General features: G+C 46.5%; 1 protein-coding gene across 3 annotated transcripts in view; it reads right to left on the bottom strand.

Annotated features, from left to right (window-relative positions):
* cacna1ia (calcium voltage-gated channel subunit alpha1 Ia) overlaps positions 1–24,260 on the bottom strand; it is a 447,558-nt gene that overhangs the window by 33,630 nt on the left and 389,668 nt on the right. For all 3 annotated transcript variants that reach the window (XM_072588890.1, XM_072588891.1, XM_072588893.1), the window contains 4 exons: positions 12,920–13,045; positions 11,191–11,280; positions 7,208–7,400; positions 4,932–5,083 (listed from right to left, as the gene is read on the bottom strand). In XM_072588890.1, coding sequence (XP_072444991.1) covers positions 4,932–5,083; positions 7,208–7,400; positions 11,191–11,280; positions 12,920–13,045 — 561 coding nt within the window. The remainder of the gene's footprint in view (positions 1–4,931; positions 5,084–7,207; positions 7,401–11,190; positions 11,281–12,919; positions 13,046–24,260) is intronic.

The following is a 24,260-nucleotide window of genomic DNA, read 5'->3' as shown; positions in this document are numbered from 1 at the left end:
AAACAACAGAGATCCCAGTGCTGAACCTTATGGAACACCACTGGTCAGAGACCTCCAGTCAGAGAAACACCCCTCCACAATTACCCTCTGTCCGCTCCGCTATGGCCAAGACAATTTTGTCAACTCACTGCGGATCCCATGTGACTTAATCTTCTAGATCAGCCCACCATGAAGGACCTTGTCAAATGTTTTAGTAAAGTCCATGTAGACAACATCCACTGCCCTACCTTTATCAGACATCTTCATCACTTCCTCAAAAAAACACACAATCAAATTTGTGAGGCAAGACCTCCATCACTCAAAGCCATGCTGACCATCCCAAGTAAATCCATCCTTTTCCAAATGTGAGTAAATCCTGTCCTTAAGAACCTTCTTCATAATTCCTGTACCACTGAAGTAAGGAGCACCAGCCTATCATTTCCTGGGTTATCCCTGTTTACCCTTCTTAAACTAAAGAGCAATATTAGCTGCTCTCCAGTCTCCCCTGGTCTGCGGCTAAAGAAGATACAAAGATCTCTGTCAAGATGCCAGCAATCTCCTCCCTCGCCTCCCTCATTATCCTGGGATAGATCCTAGCTGGCCCTGGGGTCTTATCTACCCTAACGTTTTTCAAGAAATCCAACAAATTCACCTCCTTAATACCGACATGCCCTAGAATATCAACATACCCCTCCCTAATCATACCATTATCCATGTCCTTCTCCTTGGTGAATACTGATGTGAAGTACTCACAAAGGACCTCTTGCACTTCCTCTACCTCCACACATAAATTCCCTCCTTTGTTCTTTTGTGGACCCGCCCTGTCCCTAGCTACCCTCTTTCTCCCCGAATATATGTCTAAACGCCTTTGGAAAAAACAAAAGAACCATGAGTGCTAGAATTCAGAAACAACAGCAGAAATTGCCAGAGAAACTCAGCAGGTCTGGCAGCATCTGCAGAGAGAAATCAAAGTTAATGTTTCGAGTCCGATGACCCTTCCTCAAGTCTCTTCTGAGGAAGGGTCACTTGACCTAAAATGTTAACTTAGATTTCTCTCCTCACATGCTGCCAGGCCCTGCTGAGTGTTTCTGCTTTTGGAAAATGCCTTGAGATTCTCTTTAATGGGTGTCGGTTTGCTCGCTGAGCTGCAAGGCTCATTTTCAAGCGAGCGAACCTATGTCCAGAACCTCAGCCTGAGCTACAAATCTTCTCAAAACTCATCATTCGCCTTAATCTTTCTTGCCTAGGTCATTTTGTGGTCCCTTTCAGCCCTCCCAATTCCTCGTTTAACTCCTTTCCTGCTTTGTTTATATTCCTCAAGGGACTTCTTTGACTTCAGCCAACAAATCCTACTCTGGTTGAGACAGGCTGGGGACCTGCCTTTTCTCACAGCCCCTGACAGTGTAAGGCAATAGCAAAATCTGTGGAGATAACAGCCCAGACAAGAAGGAACTGAGCGCCTTATCTGAGACACTGCAGTCCTGTACAGACTGCATTACTATCACTAACACATGGTGTTATTACAAACATATCACCCACAGTATCTATTGCTTTATCTGCAGCACCAACAGGAATGAAAATTTGAAAAAAAGATGATTAAAAAGTTCTCAATTCCGGCAGTAATATATTCCTCATTAAATATCTCAATGCAAATGACTGATGATCAGTATTCGTCAGGGATGAATATCAAGGTGCAAGTGAACAAATAGGAAATTAACCTGCAAACACGGCTAAAGCTTTCACACTCAACTTCAATCTGAACAACAGTTTAATTAACAACATGAATAGTTCAATGATTTCATTACATTTACCATTCTAGTCCCAAGAGAACATTCCATTTAACATTTCAAATCGACTTTTCAACAATTCAGCAAAGTATCCTTTTCAATTTAGTCACTTAATCTGTCTTTCATTTTCTCAATCCCCCTCTTTTTATTTCTCTGTCATGATTCAGTGATTCCACTCCTGTCTCCTCTGGGTCTCACCCTCATTGCCTCACTCACTCCTTATCTGCCACTCTCCCTGTCTCATCCTATCTCTGACTCTGCTTCATTCATTCCTCTCTCTCTCTATCACTTTGCCTGTCTCTCACCCTATTTCTATCTCCCTGTCTCACTCCCTCTCTCTGTCACATCCCTCTCTCCCTCGCACTCCCACTCTGTCTCAGATTCCCACTCTCCCTGTCTCACTCCCTCTTTATCCCATTCACTCTTTCTCACACACACCCTCTCCTCCACTCCCTCTCTCTCTCTCTGTCTCACTCCTTCTCTCATACTCCCTCCCATCTCTCTCAGTCCCTATTTCATTACCTCTGTCTCACTCCCTCTTTCCCACACTTCCTCATTCTCTGTCACTCCACCTCCCCCTCTCTTTTTCCTGCTCTATGTGTTTCACTTCTTCCTTCCACATTTTGGGTGGCTGAGTGGTTAGCACTGCTGCCTCACAGCACCCAGGGTCCCAGGTTCGATTCCAGCCTCAGGCAACTGTCTGTGTGGAGTTTATACAATCTCCCTGTGTCTGCGTGGGTTTCCTCTCACAATCCAAACATGTGCAGGTCAGGTGAATTGGCCATGCTAAATTGCCCATAGTGTTAGGTGCATTAGTCAGGGGGAATGGGTCTGGGTGGGTTACTCTTCAGAGGGTCAGTGTGGACTAGTTGGGCCGAAAGGCCTATTTCCACACTGTAGGGAAGCTAATCTAAATCTTTTTTTTCTGTCTCTCTCTCTCTCTGTCCTTCTTTCTCCGTCTCACTCTCTCTCTCTCCAACACTGCCTCTCTCTCTCTCTCTCTCTCACTCCTTGTCTCACACCCCCTCTCTCTGTCGCTGTCTGTCACTGATAATTCTATCTCTCTTCGCACTGTCTCGGTACTTTAACTAAAATCAAATATAGGGAAAAAATAGCATTCTATTATCCAGTATCAACTCAAACGTATTCCTGATGGAGGGCTTATGCCTGAAACGTCGATTCTCCTACTCCCTGGATGCTGCCTGACCTGCTGTGCTTTTCCAGCACCACACTCTCAACTCTGACCTCCAGCATCAGCAGACCTGACTTTCACCCATTTACTCCCATGTTCCTTTTAAAAAGTGAGAATTTCGATGATTGGGTTATGTTAAAAGTTGCATTCCAAAAAGTACAACTGAGAACATGATTTTCACTGTAATTAAGTCACCCTGAGCAGTAGTGCTGATGGGGTCTGGGTAGTGGGTGAGAAAGCAGGAACAGGGGATTGAGATGGATGAGGAAAAATGATCATATTGTTTGGGGAAGTAGGTCAAAGGGCTGAATGGCCTACTCCTGCTCCTAGTTTCCATGTTTCTATGAAGATAAGCAGACAATTGTCAAAGATCGAGTTAGTTGGTGATGCCTGTCCTGGTCAAATAGACCTACCCATGTTCACTGTCAGGACAGGAGGATGACCCACAGAGGCTGCTTTACAGACAGATGGCAGCGGGCTGGGATGGGTAAAATAAAGATCCTCACCTCTGCAGCATCGTTCTCGGGATCTCAGACCACATCCCATGCAGTGAAGTAAAACACTGCCACTATCCTAATGTCAGAAACACAGCAGCCAATTTCAGCACAGCAAGATCCCACAAGCTGCAAAGTGATAATGACCAGGTCGCCTCTTTTTGCAGTGGTAACGGGGGGGGGGGGGGTTAAACATTGACCAGGATAAACGCTGACCAGCAATCTCTCTCCCTGCTCTTCTGCAGGACAGGTCTCTCAAACAGTGCCACACTCCCTCAGGACTGCATTGGGAATATTCACTGGGTTCAGGTCTCAGAAGTGTGGAACTTGTTCCCAGCATGGCCTCACTCAGGATGGGCCTGAGCTGACCAGTACCAAAGGGAGAGAGTGAGGTAGTCAACAGCTGGAATACTGTGGACACTTTTGGCCCCTTTAGCTAAGGAAAGAAAAGCTGACAATGGGGGCAGTCCAGAGGAAGTTCACTTGGCTGATCCTGGGTATGGAAGGACTGTCTTAATCTCCCTTGTGTCTGGGTGGGTTTCCTCCAGGTGCTCTGGTTTCCTCCCACAGTCCAAAGATGTGCAGGTCAGGTGAATTGGCCATGGGAAATTGCCCATAGTGTTAGGTGCATTAGTCAGAGGGAAATGGGTCTGGGTGGGTTACTCTTTGGAGGGTTGGTGTGGACTGGTTGGGCCAAAGGGCCTGTTTCCATACTGGAGGGAATCTAATGTAACAAAAGGAGAGGTTGAGTAGATTGATCCTGTATTCATTGGAGCTTAGAAGAATGAGATACAACTCTCTTGAAACACACAAGTTTGCTGAGGGATTTGATCGGCTGAATGTGGTTAAATTGTTTTCCTTACTGGGAGAGTTTAGCACCCGAAGATGTAATTTCAATACAAGGGGTCACACATTTCCAACAGACACAATGAGAAATTTCTTTTCTCAGAGGGGTGTGTGTCTGTGGAATTCTTTATCCTAGTGGGCTGAGTCATTACATATGTTCAAGGCTGAGACAGCGAGACTTTTACTCAGGAAGGGAATCAAAGATTACACGGTGAAATAACTGCCCAGAGACCAGTATCCCATCACCAAGTTTACCCTTTATTTACACGTGCACAGTACACTGGCTATGGCCGGCCAGCCAGCTCAGAGTCACTCCCTGTACTGAGGAGATTCTAAAACCCCTATTTATGTTGGTCAGCCAGGGATTTCCTGACTGGCCCAAGTGAACAAGCCCGATCAAGGACATTGTAGTTAACACAACCCACTTGGTTCCAATCACTACAGAGGGAAATGAGCATTATCAGATCAGCCATGATCTTATTGAATGGCGGAGCAGACTCGATGGGCTGAATGGCCTGCTTTTAAGTCTTTTTGGTAACACAGACGATAACAGAGAAAATAAATGTGCAGGGCTGAGCTTCTGTGAGAGCACAGACCAGCAAGAAAGGGAGTAAAATGGTTGAATATCCTTACCTTGGGTTGGTTATAGTGTTCCAGAGACATGGTCACCACATTGATGCAGATGGTGAAGGTGATGAAGAGGTCCAGATAATGACTGGTGCACATGGTGTGGATGAAGAGGCGTACAGGTGAGTAGGCAGCATAATACGGCAAGCGTTGGGCTTCTTCCGGGGTCACGGGTCAACGGGGGGGGCGCGGGCAAGCATAATAAAGAAAAGGCTTGGTTAGATCTCCACTGCCTCTGCCCCCCCTTCCCATCACCTCCCTTTACAATGCCACCTTCAGTTAGCAAGCTACATTGCCTGGTCTGAATCCTCTCAAACAGCAGCCATGTTGGATTGCTTCCAGACCAATCTCCAGGTTACAGCCATGAGTAAACCCCGAGAAAAAAATAACAGAGATTAAGAAATTATTTCTAAAATTTTGATTTTTTGTTATGTTAAAAAATTTCAGGCAATGGAACAGTTCAGGTATTTTTGACTTGAGAACTAGGAATTGTCTGTTTGGGTGACAAACCATTGGCTGTGGGAAGCAGGCCATGGTGAGGTAGACTATAGTCCCTCTATTTTTTTTTATTGCCTCCGTGGACCTCCGAGGGCTGTGCATGACAGAAACTTCCGGACTCAGAAATCATATGTGTCCACATTTTGACCAAAGCTTGTGGGGGTGGGGTGGGGGGAAGGAGGGGAGAATGTATTTGGGAGACCATGTGGTCATACCTCCAGGAACCTGTCCAACTAGAGTGGGGACTTCCTGTTTCCAGACACAGCAGCTACATCCAGAACAAAGGCACATTTTCCCACTTTCCCAGCGAGAGACTTTAGCTTCGAGCAGATCAAAATGTAGCATGTTATCACACACACAGACACACACACACAGACACACACACACACACACACAGACACACACAGACACACACAGACACAAACTCACACACAGACAGACACACACACACTCACACACAGACAGACACACACACATGCACATAGATACACACAGAGACACACACACACTCACACAGACACACAGATACAAACACACAGACACACACCTACACAGAGACACACACACGCACTCACACACACGCGCACATTCACACACATACACTCACACACACATACACACAGACACACACACCTACACAGACAAGCAGACACACACGCACAGACACACAATCTCACACACACAGAGACATACACAGAGACACAGACACTCACGCAAAAACACACACATACACACAGACACACATAGTGACACAGACACTCACACACACAGACACACAGTGACACACACTCTCACATGCATTCACAGACACAAAGAGACACACAGACACAGACACAGACACACACAGACACACACAGACACAGACGCAGACACACAGACACACACTCAAATAGACACACACACTCACACAGAGACACAGACACACACACACACACTCACACACAGACCCACAGAGACACACACACACAGAGATACAGACACAGACACACATACACACACACACTCACACACACACACAGACACACACACACACACACACACACACACACAGATATCGAAGGGGGAAGGTCAGTGCCAGGTGCACTGTGGTACCAGGTATAAACCCTATCAACCTGGGCCAACATCATCTTGCCCAAAAACCTCAAATATAACTGCAGTGGAAAGGGTTAATGTGAATAAGTTAATAAGATCGCTTACATCAGAAAGATCAGAAGATTGCATGATTGCTGGGAGATGGATCTGTTCTGAAACTCATGGTAAAGGGCAAAGCCTTGACTTGTATGCAGTTAATGTTCATCGTGTTCCAAATGAAAGGTAATGTTTGACCCTGCAGCAAAAGGTTCCTGCTGTACACACGGACATTTTTCCTGGATCACAGGATAAAAACCAGCCAATGAACCAGAACAGGACTTATTCTTTAATGTGAGGTTGATGAGGAGCTCACTGCCTGAAAGGCAGTGGAGCAGATTCAACAGGAATCGTCAAATGGGAGATGGATTGGTCATTGAAAAGTAAAACTATCAGGGACTCAGGGCAATAGCAGGCAAATGGGACTGATTTCAAACATACAGTTGCTAGTACTGTGGGCTAAGTAGTCTCCTTCTGTGCTGTGTGACTCTAGACATGATTGAGAGAAGTTGGTTAATGAAGGAAACATCCTCCTTTTCAACAAAAGTTGCCAGAGATCAGGGAAAGTGAAGGGACTGGGGCTAAGCAGTCAGCTCTTTCTAAGGGCTTGCACGGGCGCAGTGGGCTGAAGGGTCTCCCCCAGTGAAAATCCTTACTCCTGCGTTTCTTCTCCAGCCTCTGCAGGCGTTTCTCCTCGCGCCTCCTCGCCTCCTCTGCCTCCTGGTGCTGACGACACTTGTGGAAGTTCTCCACCACCACGCCGACAAACATGTTCAACACAAAGAAACTGACGATGAGCAGGAAGGAGATGAAATACAGCAACATCCAGGGATTGTGGTTGATGATGGGCTGCAAGAGAGAGCAAGGCATTTGGTCACTGCAAGCCGGTCTGAGGTAAAGACACGACAATCCCTGTCGACCTTAAACCAAGCTTCAGGATAGACTACATTCATCAATGCCGGTTCAATCCCAGTAGCGAGACTTCAGTCAGAGGCTGTAAAACCTACATCAGTAGGAGCATGAGCAATCACATTGAGCAGAGCCAGGGCACCAGCCTCATGGTGAGCTTAATCGTGTAAGTAGTGAGCAAAAGATTAAACGAAAGGTTAATCTCACCAGTGGCTGAAAGTCTCGTTGTTTCTCTAGCTCCTAGCAAGGACAGTATTATGGACCAGGCCAGACCCCCTCAAAACATTTCAAGAAAGTAGCCCAGACCCTAGCTTTGCTCATTGTTTTAAGCTGGTGTAACGCAGATGTTCCAGGAGAAATGCTGCTGGTCAAACCACAAAGTTTTAAACAAAACAGAGTTTATTTACAAAATTACCGAATGAAACAAAAGAGAACAGGATACAGCATACCTTAATCTATCCGAAAACCCAACGGATCATCCCAACTTAATGACACTGTTCCAAATTCCTGCAACAATCCCCATAAATACCCCCTTGGGATAAAAGGTAAAATCAAACCCAGGGTCTTACAGGAGAGATGTCAGAGAGAGAGTGAGGAGGATCAACATGGAGCTGCTTCGTTGGGTCCAGCAGCTTTTGCAACTCTACTGAGCCAATACCAAACCAAACCAGAAATAAGCTGAGCAGGGAGAACTGGTCACTCCCCTTGCATTGTACAAGTGGTTTTCAAAAACTTGAAAGCCCTTTCTCTGAGGCAGTATCTGTTAGTTGTAGTCAAACTGGCCCTAAGACCCATCCAAACTTAGACTTTTCGGAGTCTGTGTCTTTTACGATCCCTCTTGGAAAAAACTCAAGGACAACGGAACCTTGTTAAAGGAGCAGCATTGTCACAGGCAGGCACAGGATCGGGAAGGTTTAGAGGGATACGCGTCCAATGCAGGCAAATGGAACCAGTTCAGTTTAGGAAACCTGGTCAGCATGGACCTGTTGGGCCGAAGGGTCGGTTTTGTGCTTTATGACTCTCTGGCTACAATCTCTACCAGGACCCACACCACAGGTAACAGAATATCCTCCTCACTTTAAGCTGTGCACTCCGATGTCTGGTATACAGTGACATAACTCACTGCACTGATGTGTGATTTTGGAGGTCACTACCCCGCCCAGAGTTCAGAGTTTCATGTAGAAGAAACAAAATGCTTCGAGGAATACTGCTCCTGGCCTGTTTGATTTCACCCCAATTACCGGATCCTTCTCCCTCGATTTCCCTCCTGCATTCATCCAACCCTACCCTTAAACTATCATAGAAACATAATCACCGAATCCGACAACACAGAAAGAGGCCGTTTGGCCCATCAAATCTGCACCGACCCTCCAAACAGCATCCCACCCAAAAACACCACTATCCTCTCCCCCAATTCCCGTAACCCTGTATTTCCCACGGCCAAGACACCCTGACTGTACATCTTTGGAGTGAGAGTGTGTGTGTTTGTGAGCGTGTGTGTGAGAGTGTGTGTATGTACATGTGTGTGAGTGTGTGTGTGTGTGTGAGAGTGAGAGTGTGTGTGAGAGAGGGTTTGAGAGTGTGTGTGTGTGAGAGTGTGTGTGTGAGAGTGTGTGTGCGTGTGTGTGTGTGAGAGAGTGAGAGTGTGTATGAGAGAGGGTTTGAGTATGTGTGTGTGTGTGTGTGTCAGTGTGTGTGTGTGCGAGTACCCTTTCTTGGATGTAATCCAGCTTGCACATCCATTTCAGTCTTCAAGAAAGTTAAACCTTTCAGCCCATTTACAAGATCCATTTCATGACTTAATTAGTTTTATAACCCTATGCGTTATCCATCTGTCATAAGAATTTTTCCATTTTAATGAAGGACCAACAATGTCATTGCGATAGAGCAATGCATCCGTCCAAAGCTGCCATTACTCAAGCTGACAGTGCTGTTATAGATACAAATTAGTCCAGTTAAGAAGCCTATTTAATCATATTGGTCAAAATATCTTTTAATGTCATCTATATTTTGCAGTTTGTTTTCAGCACTCTTCTGATTAACAATGTGCATTTATATCATTCTGTTCACACAGTAAAACATCCCAAGGCTTTCCACAGGAGCTCTATCATATATATCATTGTAGTCTATCAGGCAAATTCTGACACAGAGCCACTTAATGGGATATTAGGATGGTTTCCCAAAGTCTTGTTTTAAAGGTAACCTTTTAGTACAGGAGAGAAATGTGCAGAGGTTTAAGGAGAGAATTCCAGGTCTTAGAGTCAAGGCAGCTTCATGACAGTGGAGTGATAGAAATGTGAGTACTGAGTATGTGCCAGAGATCTGAGAGGGTTGTGGGGCTGGAGGCAGTGACAGAGATAGGGAGTAATTAGCCCAGTGCCCACGAATGGCTGACCTGACTGGCAATGCCTCATATAGGGAGGTCTCTGCCAGTAATGACGGACCAGCTACAAGTGGCACTCCCTGAGACCCACATTCTCGACCAACCTGAAGGAACCGCCACCTTTGCTGTTCTCCTCTGAGACCCACCGCCATCCCGACTTGGGAATGTATCCCTATTCCTTCCGCCTTGTTGGGTCAAAAACCTGGAACTCCCACCATCCCAGCACTGGGGTGTCACCACACCACACAGACTGCAAGACGGTTCACAAAGATGTACCCATCACTGTCTTCACAAGAGGCAATGAGGGATGGACATTACATTCCAGCCTTTCCCGATGTAGCCCACTTTCTGAGAACAAGTATTCAGTGATATCCTGACAGCATGTGGTCTTTACCATCTTACAGGTAGTTTTCACAGAATTTCATTGAATCCCTACAGTGTGGAAGCCGGCCATTCAGCCCAACAAGTCCACGCTGACCCTCCAAAGAATATCCCACCCAGACTCATTCCCCTACCCTATTACTTTACATTTACCCCTGACTAATTACCTAACCTATACACCCTTGAACACTATGGGTAATTTAGCATGGCCAATTGACCTAGCCCTGCACATCTTTGGACTGTGGAAGGGAACCAGAGCACCCAGAGGAAACCCGCACAGACACTGGGGAGAATGTGCAAATTCCACACAGACAGTCGCTCCAGGCTGGAATTGAACCCGGGTCTCTGGCGCTGTGAGGCAGCAGTGCTAACCACTGTGTCACCGTGCCACCCCGGGCTGAAATGTCAGCCTTTAGGACAGGCACCTAGGTCTCCTGGCCTGGAGGTAGAGACACTACCACTACACCACAATGGGTCTCATCACCACCTTCTGAGCCCAGTGACCGTCCTGAGGTCTCAATGTTTAGCATTTTGACCTGTTACAATTTAAAGCCCCACGTGTAAACTCAACAAAATTTAAGTTCAACTCCCAGTGTCACCTTCCAGATCAGATGGTAAACCAATGGCATGGCTAATCTCTGGGTGGGTACGGAAGGCCCCCCTGGCAGGTGTCAAAAATGGGCAGGGGTGTTCATCCTCAGGAATTGGGAGATATTCATCCCTCTACCAATCACTCAGTACTGATCAGAAGATGTTACCATGGTTATGTGACCATTATCAGACAGTGGAATCTTGCTGTGCACAAATAGGCTGCCACGTTTCTTATATTACACCAGTGACTACACTTTGAGAAGTACCTGATTGGCTGTGAAGTATTTTGGAGAGAGTGCTAAGGTCATAAGAAAGGTGCTACACAAATGCCATTAACGGGGGACCCTGTTAATGCAGAGGCAGGGGAGTCTTTACCTGTTGGTCAATGGAGACTGCGTCCAGCCCGTGGTACATGATGTTGACCCAACCATCCTTCGAAGCCAGCACAAAGAGTGACATCAGAGCCTGCAGAGAGGGGACAAGGACACTTCCTGTAAATGGTGGCCATGGTGACAGATCACATCATGACAACATCAGCACGTTGGGATGTTCAGAGAGGCATTATCCACTCCAACTCACTCATCCCTTGTTCATGGGTCAACTCAGTCAAATCTATTTGGAATAAAGGGTGGGCTGATTGGAGTCAGCTGACCAACAAGGTGAGTAAATGGTGGGGACACAACCAGGAAGTGCTGGAGAAACTCAGCAGGCCATGTGTGGAGAGAGAAACAGTTCCCTTTTTGAACCCAGTGACCCTTTGTCAGAACAACAAGATGAACACTGAGGAGAAACCTCACGTAACCATCCTTGGCTGAAAAATGAGTGCAATGATTGACAGACAATTTTGTTCCTTTTTTAAGCTCCTTCTTACCGGCATATTTAATCATGTCTCACTCCAACTTGTTACTGTTCTTTCATTCTCATTTTTACCACAATTACATTGCCTCACTCTGCAGGTTTAAAGATTTTTCTGTGACCTTTTTTCTCCCTTTTCAAAACCATTCCCCCCCCCCCCCCCCCCACCGTGTGGTACCATTGAACTCAAATATTCATTCCTTTTATGTAGATTTCCTGATGGAGGATAATGTCCTTCCCAATCTTTACTTCTTTAGTTCTACTCTAACCTCTGACCTTACAGCGTTCTCTCACCAAGAGGACAGCCATCCAGTTCCCTAATCCTTTGCAGGGGTCACTGCTTGTTCAGTCAGTGCTACATGAAACCCCAGCAAGCTGAGGCTAGTCTCTTCCGATCTCAGTTGGCACGGCCCAGATCATAACGCACTAACCCACTTAACCTGCACATCCCTGAGCACTAATGGGAATTTCCCATGGCCAATCCATCTGACCTGCACATCCTTGAGCACTATGGGTAATTTCCCATGGCCAATTGACCCTGACCTGTTCATCGCTGGACTGTGGAAGGGAACCGGAGCTCCCGGAGGAAACCCACACAGACACGGGGCGAATGTGCAAACTCCACACAGACAGTTGCCTGAGGGTGGAATCGAACCAGGCTCCACGAGGCAGCAGTGCTAACCACTGAGCCGTGCATATCATTTGGGGAAATGAATTGGGGTCTACCCAGCCAGGCCAGTAATGTTGCTTCTGGATTTTTTTTTAGTGATTAGATTAAATTTGATTTCCTACAGTGTGGAAATTGGCTCTTCTGTTTGATTTGGTGGTGGGTCTCTCCCTATGAATAGGAAGGAGCTGAATTCTTCCTTCTTGACTTCTCGACCAGGAAAAGTCCAGAGGGAAATAGTAGACACTGGGGTTTGTGCTGTGCTTTTTAATTAGAATTAACTCTTTAAAACAAAGAGCCGGCTCTTTCGCACCTGGTCCGTGCTTGCGGCAAAAGCTCTACAGAGGTTTGCAAGCGACTGACTGGGAAGATCTCCTGTTCTTACTGCCTGCCCTTAGGAAAGGTCAAGCTGCTTGGCCAGGTCGTGGATGCACCTCCCCATCGCCAACAATGGGGCGTGACCCAGGAGCTTCTATCCCCTGGGCGTAACGACGCTATCAAACCCTCCTCGCCAGCGAGAGAGATTTACTGATATGCTGTTCAATCACCAGGAGGATTAGCTGTTGACGGAGGGATCCTTACCTGTCCCAGGTTGTCAAAGTTGTATTTGTGATGGATCCACCTGTAGTTAGCCAGCAAGCAGTCCGATCGGTTCGTGACATTGCGGGTGTCATGACCCTGACAGTAGTAGAACTTGCCTTTGAAAAGCTGAAAGAGTTAACAACCACAGTATTAACAGTGGTGCACTTGTACAATCCCCTTCAGAGCAAGATAATTAGAATTAGAATTAATTGTCACATGTATTCAAGTGCAGAAATACATCATTTCCAGTGAAAAGTGTTGCCAGTCTGCGACACCATCTCGGTTACAAAGCCAGATCCTCAAAAAAAACTACAGCAGCATGAATAAGAGAAAACCAAAAGATAAGAAAAATGACCACGTCTCAAAGTCTACGTCTTAGAGAAGTGTAGAGTAAGGCTGAAGGAGAAAGATTAGCTCTGATGAAGACTCATTTAGACTCGAAATGATAGCTTGCTCTCTCTCCGTGGATGCTGCCTGACTTGTTGTGAGGTCCTGCATTTATTGGTTTCAGAGGAAGATTTCAGGTCCTGCAATATGCAAATGTTGTAGAGTGGGACAACAATGAGGCAGAGTCCCTTTCGAAACCTACCCTACTTTAGTTGAGGAAGGGTCATTTGGCTCGAAACGTTAACCCTGATTTCTCTCCACAGAACATTGAATATTACAGCGGATGTTTCACCCCCAATGTTGCACTGACCTGTGGAGCCAATCTGAAGCCCATCTCTAACCTACACTATTCCATTCTTGTCCATATGCCTATCCAATGGCCATTTAAATGCCCTTAAAGTTGGTGAGTCTACTACTGTTGCAGGCAGTGCATTCCATGCCCCTACTACTCTCAGAGTAAAGAAACCACCTCTGACCTCTGTCCTATATCTATCACCCCTCAGTTTAAAGCTATGTCCCCTCGTGCTAGCCATCACCATCAGAGGAAAAAGGCTCTCGCTGTCCACTCTATTTCATCCTCCACAGATGTTGCTAGACCTGCTGAGCTTATCCAACAATTTCTGTTTTGTTACTGTTTTAGATGGAATTTGCACCTGCATTGCAGGCAGTGACCCCTTCAACACTAATCCCTGTCCCTGGGCCAACTCCCAGCATCTCCTGCAAATGGGAAGAGGCTGAAGATAAGGCGTCCTGATGTTTCAGGTGTGCTCTCCCCTCCAGTTTGGTGTCAAGTTTAATCACACAAGATCCACTCTGCAGCAAATCTGTTTAATTCACTGCAAGCACCAACCATCTGTTAGGTCCCTACACAAACAATACTGACAAGACAGCCTTACCCTGAGCTGATTGGAAATCACAACTGAATGTGGTTATTCCTTTTCTTTGTGTTGCTGGAAAAGCGCAGCAGGTCAGGCAGCATCCAAGGAACAGGAGAATCGACGTTTCGGGCATCAGCCCTTCCTCAGGAAGGGCTGATGCCCGAAACGTCGATTCTCCTGTTCCTTGGATGCTGCCTGACCTGCTGCGCTTTTCCAGCAACACATTTTTCAGCTCTGATCTCCAGCATCTGCAGTCCTCACTTTCTCCTCCTATTCCTTTTCTTTACCCATTTACAAACCTCAAGGATAACTCTCAATGTCTCTCTTTCCTGAGCATCAACACCTTTCCCAGGATTGTGCCGAAGCCTGTGGAAATAGACGATTAACCTCCTGCAGTGAGGGAGTGGTCATTAATGTCTGGGGGAGAGGTCTGACAACAGGAGCCTATTCAATTAAACAGAAATATAATCATTGCTCTAATGCGATTCTCTAACTCATATCACGTGGGAGTGTGGAAAAATCAAAACCGATAGCAGAATCCATTCCTGTTCAATTTGCAGTGCATTCATCAGTGACAACAGATAGCAAACTCTGATATGCTCTGGGGAGTTCATAATTAAGACAATTACTTACTAAATTGTGAAGATCTTCAAACAGCGTCATGAATATGTTAAGAAGTGAGGATGATAACATTTTCAGAGGCGTAATTAATAAACAGAAACATCTCTAAATTAAACTGTGCAATTGAATAATTAGATTCGGATTTCTCTCCTGCTTCCCATGGAATCAGAGAATTAGTAGCACAGGAAGAGGCCATTTGGTCCCTTAGGTCAATGCTGGCTCTCTGGCTGAACAGTGCACTGACTGCTCCTCTCTCATTTTCTCCCAGTCACACTGCACTTTGTTCATTTTCAGATCATGATTTGATCCTGTCTCAAAAAGACTTGAGTGAACCTGCCTCCCCCACACACTCTCAGAGAGTACACTCCAGACCCGAACCACTTAGGCAAAAGTGAGGACTGCAGATGCTGGAGATCAGAGTCAAGATTAGAGTGACGCTGGAAAAGCACAGCAGGTCAGGCAGCATCCGAGGAGCAGGAAAATCGATGTTTTGGGCAAAAGCCCTACATCAGGAATGAAGGCAGGGAGTCTCCAGGGTGGAGAGATAAATGGGATGGGGGGGAGTGGGGCTGTGGAGAAGGTGGCCAAGAGTACAATAGGTGAATGGGGGTGGGGATGGAGGTGATAGGTCAGAGGGGAGGGTGGAGTGGATAAGTGGAAAGGGAGATTGGCAGGTAGGACAGGTCATGGGGACGGTGCTGAGCTGGAAGGTTGGAACTGAGGTAAGATGGGGGGGGGAGGGGAAATGAGAAAACTGGTGAAGTCCACCTGAACCACTTGCTGAGTCAAACAGTTTCTCCTTGTTTCCATCTGGGTCATTTTGTCAATTGCCTTTGATTACTCATATGTGTGTGTGTCTGAATCTGGTCGGCATCGTGCCAGCGCTCAGCTCCTGGCATTACCCAGTAACACAGGGCAGCTCCATTCCTCACTGCTACCACCTCCTTTCGTTGTGTTTGATGAGTGGAAACTCATGATATCTCATCCATAGCCTTTATCTTTTAAGGTGAAGGTCCCACCTTCTCCTTGGTGTATCTTTCCACTGAATACCTGTTGCTTCACGTTCAAATCAACGCTGACTGCTGGTTGTGATTAGCTCTCTGCTGCTAGCAGGAGGTGTCCAATTTGCTCTGAGTATAATTAAACCAGGAACCCCCTTTCTGGCTCCCTTCGCTGTGGAAGTCAACAATTCCGGACCAGCCAGCGATCCCGGTACCACAGAATTGCAGTTTCAAACATTTACTCATGTGATGTTGGCGTTGTCGGCTGAGTCAGCATTTGCTGCCCGTCCCCAGCTGCCCCAGATCAATGGGCAGCACGGTGGCACAGTGGTCAGCACTGCTGCCTCACAGCGCCAGAGACCCGGGTTCAATTCCCGCCTCAGGCGACTGTCTGTATTGAGTTTGCACATTCTCCCCGTGTCTGCGTGGGTTTCCTCCGGGTGCTCCGGTCTCCTCCCACAGTCCAAAAATGTGCAGGTCAGGTGAATTGGCCATGGGAAATTGCCCGTAGTGTCAGGTGAAGGGATAAATGTAGGGGAATGGGTCTGGGTGGGTTGCTTTTCAGAGGGTCAGTGTGGACTTGTTGGGCCGAAGGGCCTGTTTCCACACTGTAAGTAATTTAATCTCATGAAAATAAAAGCAAAATCCAGCAGTCGCCAGAGATTTGAAATAAAAACAGAGTGCTGGAGAAACTCGGCAGGTCTGGCAGCACCTGCGGAGAGAGTAACAGCATTAATATTCCAAGTACGGTATCACCTTTTGGGAAACTATTCCCTTGAGAACATGGGGGTGAGCTGTAATGGGATGGTCCAGCGTTTATTGCCCGTCCCTAGTTGCCCCTTGAGGAGGTGGGGGTGAGCTGCCTTCTTGAACCGCTGCAGTCCATGTGCTATGTGTAGACCCACAATGCCCTTAGGGAGAGAAATCCAGGATTTTGACCCAGTGACACCGATGGAACGGTGATGTATTTCCAAGTCAGGATGGTGAGTGGCTTGGAGGGGAACCTGCAGGAGATGGTGTTCCCATGTATCTGCCGCCCTTGTCCTTCTAGATGGTAGTGGTCATGAATTTGAAAGGTAGTGTCTAAGGACCCTATACATAGGGGAAGGCAGTACTGTAGTTTTAATGTTAGTGGGCGATAAATCCAGACCCTCAGGTTAATATTCTGGGGATATGGGTTTGAATCCTATCATGGCAGAATTTTGAAACCGAAATTTGAATTCAATAAAAAGTCAGTTACTGTTAAAACCAACCTGGTTCACTGATGCCCTGTGGGGAAGGAAATCTACCATCTTTACCCACTCTGGCCTACATGTGACTCTAACAACGTGGTCAATTCATAATTGCCCTTTGGGCAATTAGGGATGGGCAATAAATGCTGGCCCACGAATCATGCCCACATTATGTTAATGAATGCAAAAGAAAAGGGTGCAGTGCAGATGGGAGTATGATGTGGGGAAATGTAAACTTGTTCATTTTGGCAAGAAGAACAGAAAGACAACATGTGATTTAACTGGAGAGCTGTGAGGTACAGAATAATGTAGACGTGCTGGTAGATGAACCACAGAATTGTTACATTGTAGAACGAAGATATTTGGCCCCATTACGTCTGTCTTGGCTTCTTGGTATTTTAATTAAAACCAATCACCTTCCTTTTCCCTGTAATCCAACAAATTGCTCTTATTTAAATAATTATCTGACTCCTTTCGAAAACCTGTCTCCATCACCCTTCCAGGCTGTGCATTCCAGAGCCTAACCACTCACTGGGTGAATAAGGATTTTCTCCCCTCACATTCCCTTCTGTTGCAAAACACTTCAAATCTGTTCCTCTGGTTTTCAATCCTTTTACCAGCATTTCAGTATCTCCCGACATACTCTGTTCAAACTCGCTCATTGTTTTGAGAACTTGTACAAAATTCCCTTTCATCCATTTCCTATCCAAGGAAAACAGTCCCAACTTCCTAAATCTATCCTCATAACCCAAGTTTCTTTTCCTTGGATTCATTGTTGTAAAACTTGTACCAAAGGGGTAGCACAGTGGCTCAGTGGTTAGTACTGCTGCCTCACAGCACCAGAGACCCGGGTTCAATTTCCCCCCTTGGGCAACTGTCTGTGTGGAGTTTGCACATTCTCCCCGTGTCTGCGTGGGTTTCCTCTGGGTGTTCCAGTTTCGTCCCATTACCCAAAGATGTGCAGGTCAAGCGAATTGGCGATGCTAAATTGCCCGTAGCATTAGGTGCATTAGTCAGGGGTGAATGTAGGGGAATAGATCTGGATGGGTTGCTCTTCAGAGGGTCAGTGTGGACTTGTTGGGCCGAAGGGCCTGTTTCCACACCGTAGGGAATCTAATCTAATCTAAATGGCTCCCGCACTCTCTCCAGAGCATTCATATCCTCCTCAGATACTCAGAACTATGTGCTGTACTCCAGCTGAGATCTAACCAGTATCCGATATCGGTTCAGCATAACACTGCCTGCTCTGGTACTCTGTGCCCCCGCTAATGAAGCTTAAATACTGGATTGCTTTATTAACAGCAATAACAACACAAAGAACAAAACGTTGGAATGCAAGTCACATGAAATGATTCAGAGGATAACTGGAATGGGTTTTGTTTATTGTGAAGGGGGATGGATATGAAAGTTTGCTTCAGGTTTCCACGGCGCAGTGATAATGTCACTGGTTGGCAAGGCAGAAACTCAAACCAATGCTTTAGGAACAAATTACTGCAGATGTTGGAACCTGTACTGAAAACACCAAATGCTGCAGACCACAGTGGGTCAGACAGCATCCACGTTGAGACAGCAAGCTAACGTTCAAGCCCAGGCGACTCTTCATCAGAACTCTGATGAAGAGTCATCTCGACTCGAAATGTTAGTTCGCTCTCTCTCTATGCTTGCCGCCTGACCCCCTGTGATCTCCAGCATTTGGTGTTTTCAATGTTCCGGGACAGTGTTCAAGTCCCGTCACTATACATCAAACTCTTAATAAAAACTAATCTCGGTAATGGTGACCTGGAAGCTACCTTTAAGGCAGGGGGGGAGATCTGTTCCTACCTGGTCTGGCCTACACGTAACTCCAGACTCACAGCAACGTGGTTGACTCATAAACTGCCCTCTGACACAGCCAACCGAACCACTTGTTTTAAGGGCAACAAGAGATGGGCAACAAATGTTGGCCTTGCCAGTGACACCCACATCCCATGAAAGAAAGAAATGAACAAGTTCATGTCAACATTCATGTTCCACTTGAGCCTTTTTACACCTAACTTTATCAGAATAACTCACTTATTCCCTCCTACCTCATATATTAATCCAGCTTCCCCTTAAATGCATCTACAATAGATCACTCCCATGTTGAGTCCTTAAGTTCCACCTTCTCACTGGCACATGATTGAGGAGATTTCTTTTGACTTCCCTATCCTAGGTTAATCACCTCAAGTTTAAATCACTAACCAATCGGGGTCCCACCGTCTCCCTGATGAACCATCTTGCTTAGCTTTTCACTTTTACCACTGACCAGAAACTGAACTGGACCAGCCACACAAACACATTGGCTGTGAAAGCAGGTCAGAGGCTGGGAATCCTGCAGCGAGTAACTCCCCTCCTGACTCCCCAAAGCCTGCCCACCATCTACAAGGCACAAGTCAGGAGTGTGACTTGCCTGGGTGAGTGCAGCTCCAACAACACTCAAGGAGGTCACCATCCAGGATAAAGCAACCTGCTTGATTGGCGCCACACCCACAAGAATCCATTCCCTCCACCTCCAACACTCAGTAACAGCAGTGTGTACCATCTACAGGATGCACTGCAGAAATTCACTAAAGACCCTCAGACAGCACCTTCCAACCTATGACCACTTCTGTCTAGAAAGACAAGGGCAGCAGGTACGTGGGAACACCACCCCCTGCAAGTTCACATCTGAGCCACTCACCATCCTGACTTGGAAAACCATCGCCATTCCTTCAGTGTTGCTGAGTCAAAAGCCTGGAATTCCCTCCCTAAGGGCATTGTGGGTCAACTCACAGCAGGTGGACTGCAGCGGTTGAAGAAGTCAGCTCACCCCCACCTTCTCAAAGGGGCAACAAGGGATGGGCAATAAATGCTGGACCAACCAACCCCCACTTCCAGTGAGTGAATTTTTAAAAAAACTCGCTGATTTATATATTGGTGAAGTTCAGTAGCTTGTTCTTGATACAGAACCAATATAAGGCACAGGTTGCAGGTGGGACTAGATTGGGTTGGGTTACCTGGTCGGTATGGATGGGTTGGACCGAAAGGTCTGTTTCCATGTTGTACATCTCTGTGACTCTATGACCCTACTGCACACTCTGGGTGTACAAGAATCCTTTTCTTCTGTGTGTACAAACATCCAATTAACAATAGTCAAAACATTGAGTTTAAAGGTGCCTGGACATTCTTTGTTGTTCTTTGCATTTCAAAAAATCCACTTGCGGTTGAATTGGATTGAATTTATTGTCCCGTGTACCGATGCACAGTGAAAAGTTTTGTCTTGCGAGCAATCCAGGCAGATCAGAGTTAAATAGCATCGATAAATAAATGGTAGGTAAACAGCGGCAAAAACAAAAACACAGGGACAGGCGAATGCCAAGAGTTTGAGAGTCCATTCGGTATTCTAACAACAGCAGGATAGTAACGGGCAGTGGTCGGGCTGTATCATTGATGAGTCAGAATCTTAACAGCATTGCTGGCCATCCACATTTGTCTTTCGGGGTGTGGTGCTAAGCCAGTGTTGTGAGGCTCTGCAGTTCATGTGGTGAAGTGGCTTGCTACAGTCTGCCAGTGTCTGAGCGGGTCAGCGTTCCATCTAGTTCAGCAGTAACTGTACTTCAAAAGTAATTTGTGGAATGGAATGTGCCTTGGGACATCTGGAGGACATCTTAGGAGATCATTATTTGAAGTTAGCGACTCTGGTTAGAGCTGGAGAATTCAGGCAGATGCTTTTAACATTAAACAAGTCAGTCCATTAGTAAACCACCAGAGTGACATTCCTTTTCTTACAGCACTTCATTGATATTTTATATTGCTCATCCAACATACACCAAACTTTCAGAAAATCGCAGGAACTTTTATTGAAATTACAATTTCCAGGGAAAAGCACTCAACTCACTCAGTCTTTGGTGTTACAAGTTAATCAGCGTTATCAAATCCAAACTCAGGAAAGATAAATTACTTTGAGAAGGTAATAATTTGGGGCACAGTGTCTGAGTAATTGGGGAGGTAATGACCCACATCTTCCAAGCAATTAAAAGCAAGGGACAGCTATCATTGTTGAACAGCCACTCCTGTCCACTCTGCCCTGCCTCGGTCTTGCTCAGCTCTCATTTCTGTGTTTGCTGAGCCCTAGGTTCCCTGGGCACAGAGTAGATCAGGACCCTTCCTCTCAACGCTGGGAGGTAAACCACAGGCTGCTGTACGACAGGGTTAAAGGTCGATTGGGAATGTAACATTGTGGATGAAAGAGTGAGGAGGGTGTAGGGTGATAAGATGTACAATGAGGATGTGAATGAGGGGGAGGGGAGGTGAGAGGGGATGAGGAGGGTGAGGGGTTGAGAAGCTGTGGGGGGAAGAGGGTGAAAGGGTGAGGGGTGTGAATGAGGGGGTGGGGAGGTGAGAGGGAGCGAAGGGGGTGAGGGATGTCAGCGAATGAGGGGTGAGAGGGTGAGGGGTTGAGGGAGTGAATGGGTGAGGGACATGAGTGTGTGCGTGTGTGTGGGGGTGGGGGAGGGGGGTAGGGTTGGGAGTGGGCCGGTTTCTTGAGCTGCGCTCAATTCAGGAGGATGTACTGAGGTTGGGTCAGGATGTAGTTGGGTCGTGTTGTGGGGTGGGGGGGTGAGATTTGGGGGGCATTATGGTTGGGGTCAGGAGGTGCAGTTGAGAGGGGTGGAGGGAATGCTTGGTTGAGTAGGGTAATCGGTGGAGGGGCAGGTAGTGTGATCAGTCTGACTGTAGGGGGATCATGTGATAGTAACCCAGGAGTTAGGCAAGGATCTTAGATGTAACATTGAGGGTAACTATTCAGGTAATGGCATTTCAACTTCCCACACACTCTGACTCAGAGTTGGAGACTTTCAGAGCTGGTGAGGTGCTCAGTCCATGTTAATGACACCCTCCAAAGAGGACAGTGTATTGGGACTTCCACAGGCTCCTGACACACCCCATGGCCCATTGTCCCAGGCTCCAACACCCCGGAAACTGGAGGCTTCAGGCCGACTGGTAGTGCGTCCTGCAGAAGACTTTGGACTAAAGCAGAAAGTACTGCTTGTATTTAGGGGTGTTTCTGGAAGTATTTGGGGCTAAGACTGGAAGTATGTGTGAAGTATGAAACAAGGTTAACCCTTTCGGTTGTCCAGTTCTGATGTAAGATGATCAGGACTCGTCATTGAAATAAAACAAAGAACTGCAGATGCTGGAAAGCTGAAACAAAAACAGAAACTGCTGGTGAATCTCAACAGGTCAGGCAGCATCTGTGGACAGAGAAACAGAACCACTAACTTGGCTTCTCTCCAGGGATGCTGTGTGACCTGTTGAGTTTTTAGAGTACCTGGTGTCTCTGGTTTAGATTTTCAGCATCTTTGGTGATTTGTTGTTCGACAGCTGACTTTACAGCGAGATTCCCAAAGGTCTGACCCATTGAGGTGGGGTATACCCTCATGTCTGAGTCTGCTGTACACTCACTGATAGGGATTGGTCAATGAGATTAGTAACTGACTCCATTACCATTGAGTCAAGTGACCAACAAGATGGAGGAAGACATCGAGTTGGCTTCTGTGCTGGAAATGATTCTCTGGGCTCTTGCTGTTTAGTAATTGCTATATTCTCCTGGTCACTAACATACTTAGAATCATCAAATTGTTCACACCCATTGGTGTAGTGCCATGGACATAAAAGACCATTCCAACATGTCTCACATGAGCACAAACAGTGAAATGTTGACAAGGTAAAAACAATGACTGCAGATGCTGAAAACCAAATACTGGATTAGTGGTGCTGGAAGAGCACAGCAATTCAGGCAGCATCCAACGAGCAGCTGCTCGTTGGATGCTGCCTGAACTGCTGTGCTCTTCCAGCACCACTAATCCAGTGAAATGTTGACACCTAGTCACACAGGGAGATATTCTGGCAGAAACCAGGAGTGTGGTCAAAGAGATTTGCTTTCAGGGTGGAGACAGGTGTCGAGAAAATTAAAGGATTGAAACTTGTGAACTTCCTATTCACATGAACAGAAGGGAATAAAACAACTTTGGTGATAAGCCGAAGGTAGATTCAAGACATTGGCTGGAAATGGAGTTAATAGTGATCTGTTGGTGCACGTGCATTTTGACCGAAACTACGGTGAGTACAGAGCCTTTAAAACACAAGGGAGGGGAGATTGTTTCGGACACCAATCAGGCTGGAGAGGGGCGGGCTTCCATGATCAGTGGGAGGCCAAACCCATCACTATGGTCAGCAACATTGGATCAGCGAGGTGCCAGCTACCAGACAGCTCCTGTCCACAGCTTTCTGACTTGGAGTGTGGGAATTTGATGCCGCAGCAGCTTAAAGGGTGGAAGCATCAGGAGTGAAAGGGAGAAGCTGCTAATGACGGGAGGTAAAACCACCACAGTGCCCGAAATACAGAATAATCAACTGTCCATCAATGCTTTGCACCATTTGTAGGTGTAAATAAGATGGTTGTGTTATGAAAACTAGCCCTAAAATCCCCTACAAATTCCCCTTTAAGTTGCACACAATCTTGACTTGGAAATATATCGGTGTTCCTTCAGTATTGCTGGGTGAAAACCCTGGAATTCCCTCCCTAAGGGCATTGTGAGTGTCTCGGCATCACAGGGGCAGCAGCGGTTGAAAAAGGTAGCTCACCACCACCTTCCCAAAAGCAACGAGGGACAGGAATCAAACATTGGCAGAGCTGGAGATGCTGACGGACTGAGGAAACGGGACCACCACAAAGTCTACACTAGAGCAGTGACCGAACTTCAAAACCACATCATTTCATCGAAAGTACTTTTAAATCTAACTTTTTTGTTTTTACCTCACGCCTTTGACTCAATGTGTGTCCGAAGCAACACGGGACTTTCCTGCATGGACAGACAGCGTTGGCTATTTTTCAGATGGCCTGACCAAAAGTCTATGTTTATCTAATGACAATGAGTGTTTCCCCATCTGATTATACACTTGCACTGTTAATGGTGTTAATTTCCATCGTTTGAGATGTGGAGATCAAAGTGAAATTCCAGCAGTGATTTGATGTAATCTACATTCACAACAGATGAAGTATTTATTCCACTCATTTTCTGATTGCGGAACCCTGGCTGTGTTTGTCTTAAAACACAGACTGCATTTTAAAAACATTCTCTGGCTGCCAAGTGTTTCGAGATGTTCTGAGGGTGTGATGAGCTATTGTGCAAATGCTCGATTTCTTCCCCACCCCCAGCAC

This window comes from Chiloscyllium punctatum, chromosome 18, assembly GCF_047496795.1.
Source record: "Chiloscyllium punctatum isolate Juve2018m chromosome 18, sChiPun1.3, whole genome shotgun sequence".
NCBI classification, from domain to species: Eukaryota; Metazoa; Chordata; class Chondrichthyes; order Orectolobiformes; family Hemiscylliidae; genus Chiloscyllium; species Chiloscyllium punctatum.
This window is presented reverse-complemented; position numbering and strand designations above follow the sequence as displayed.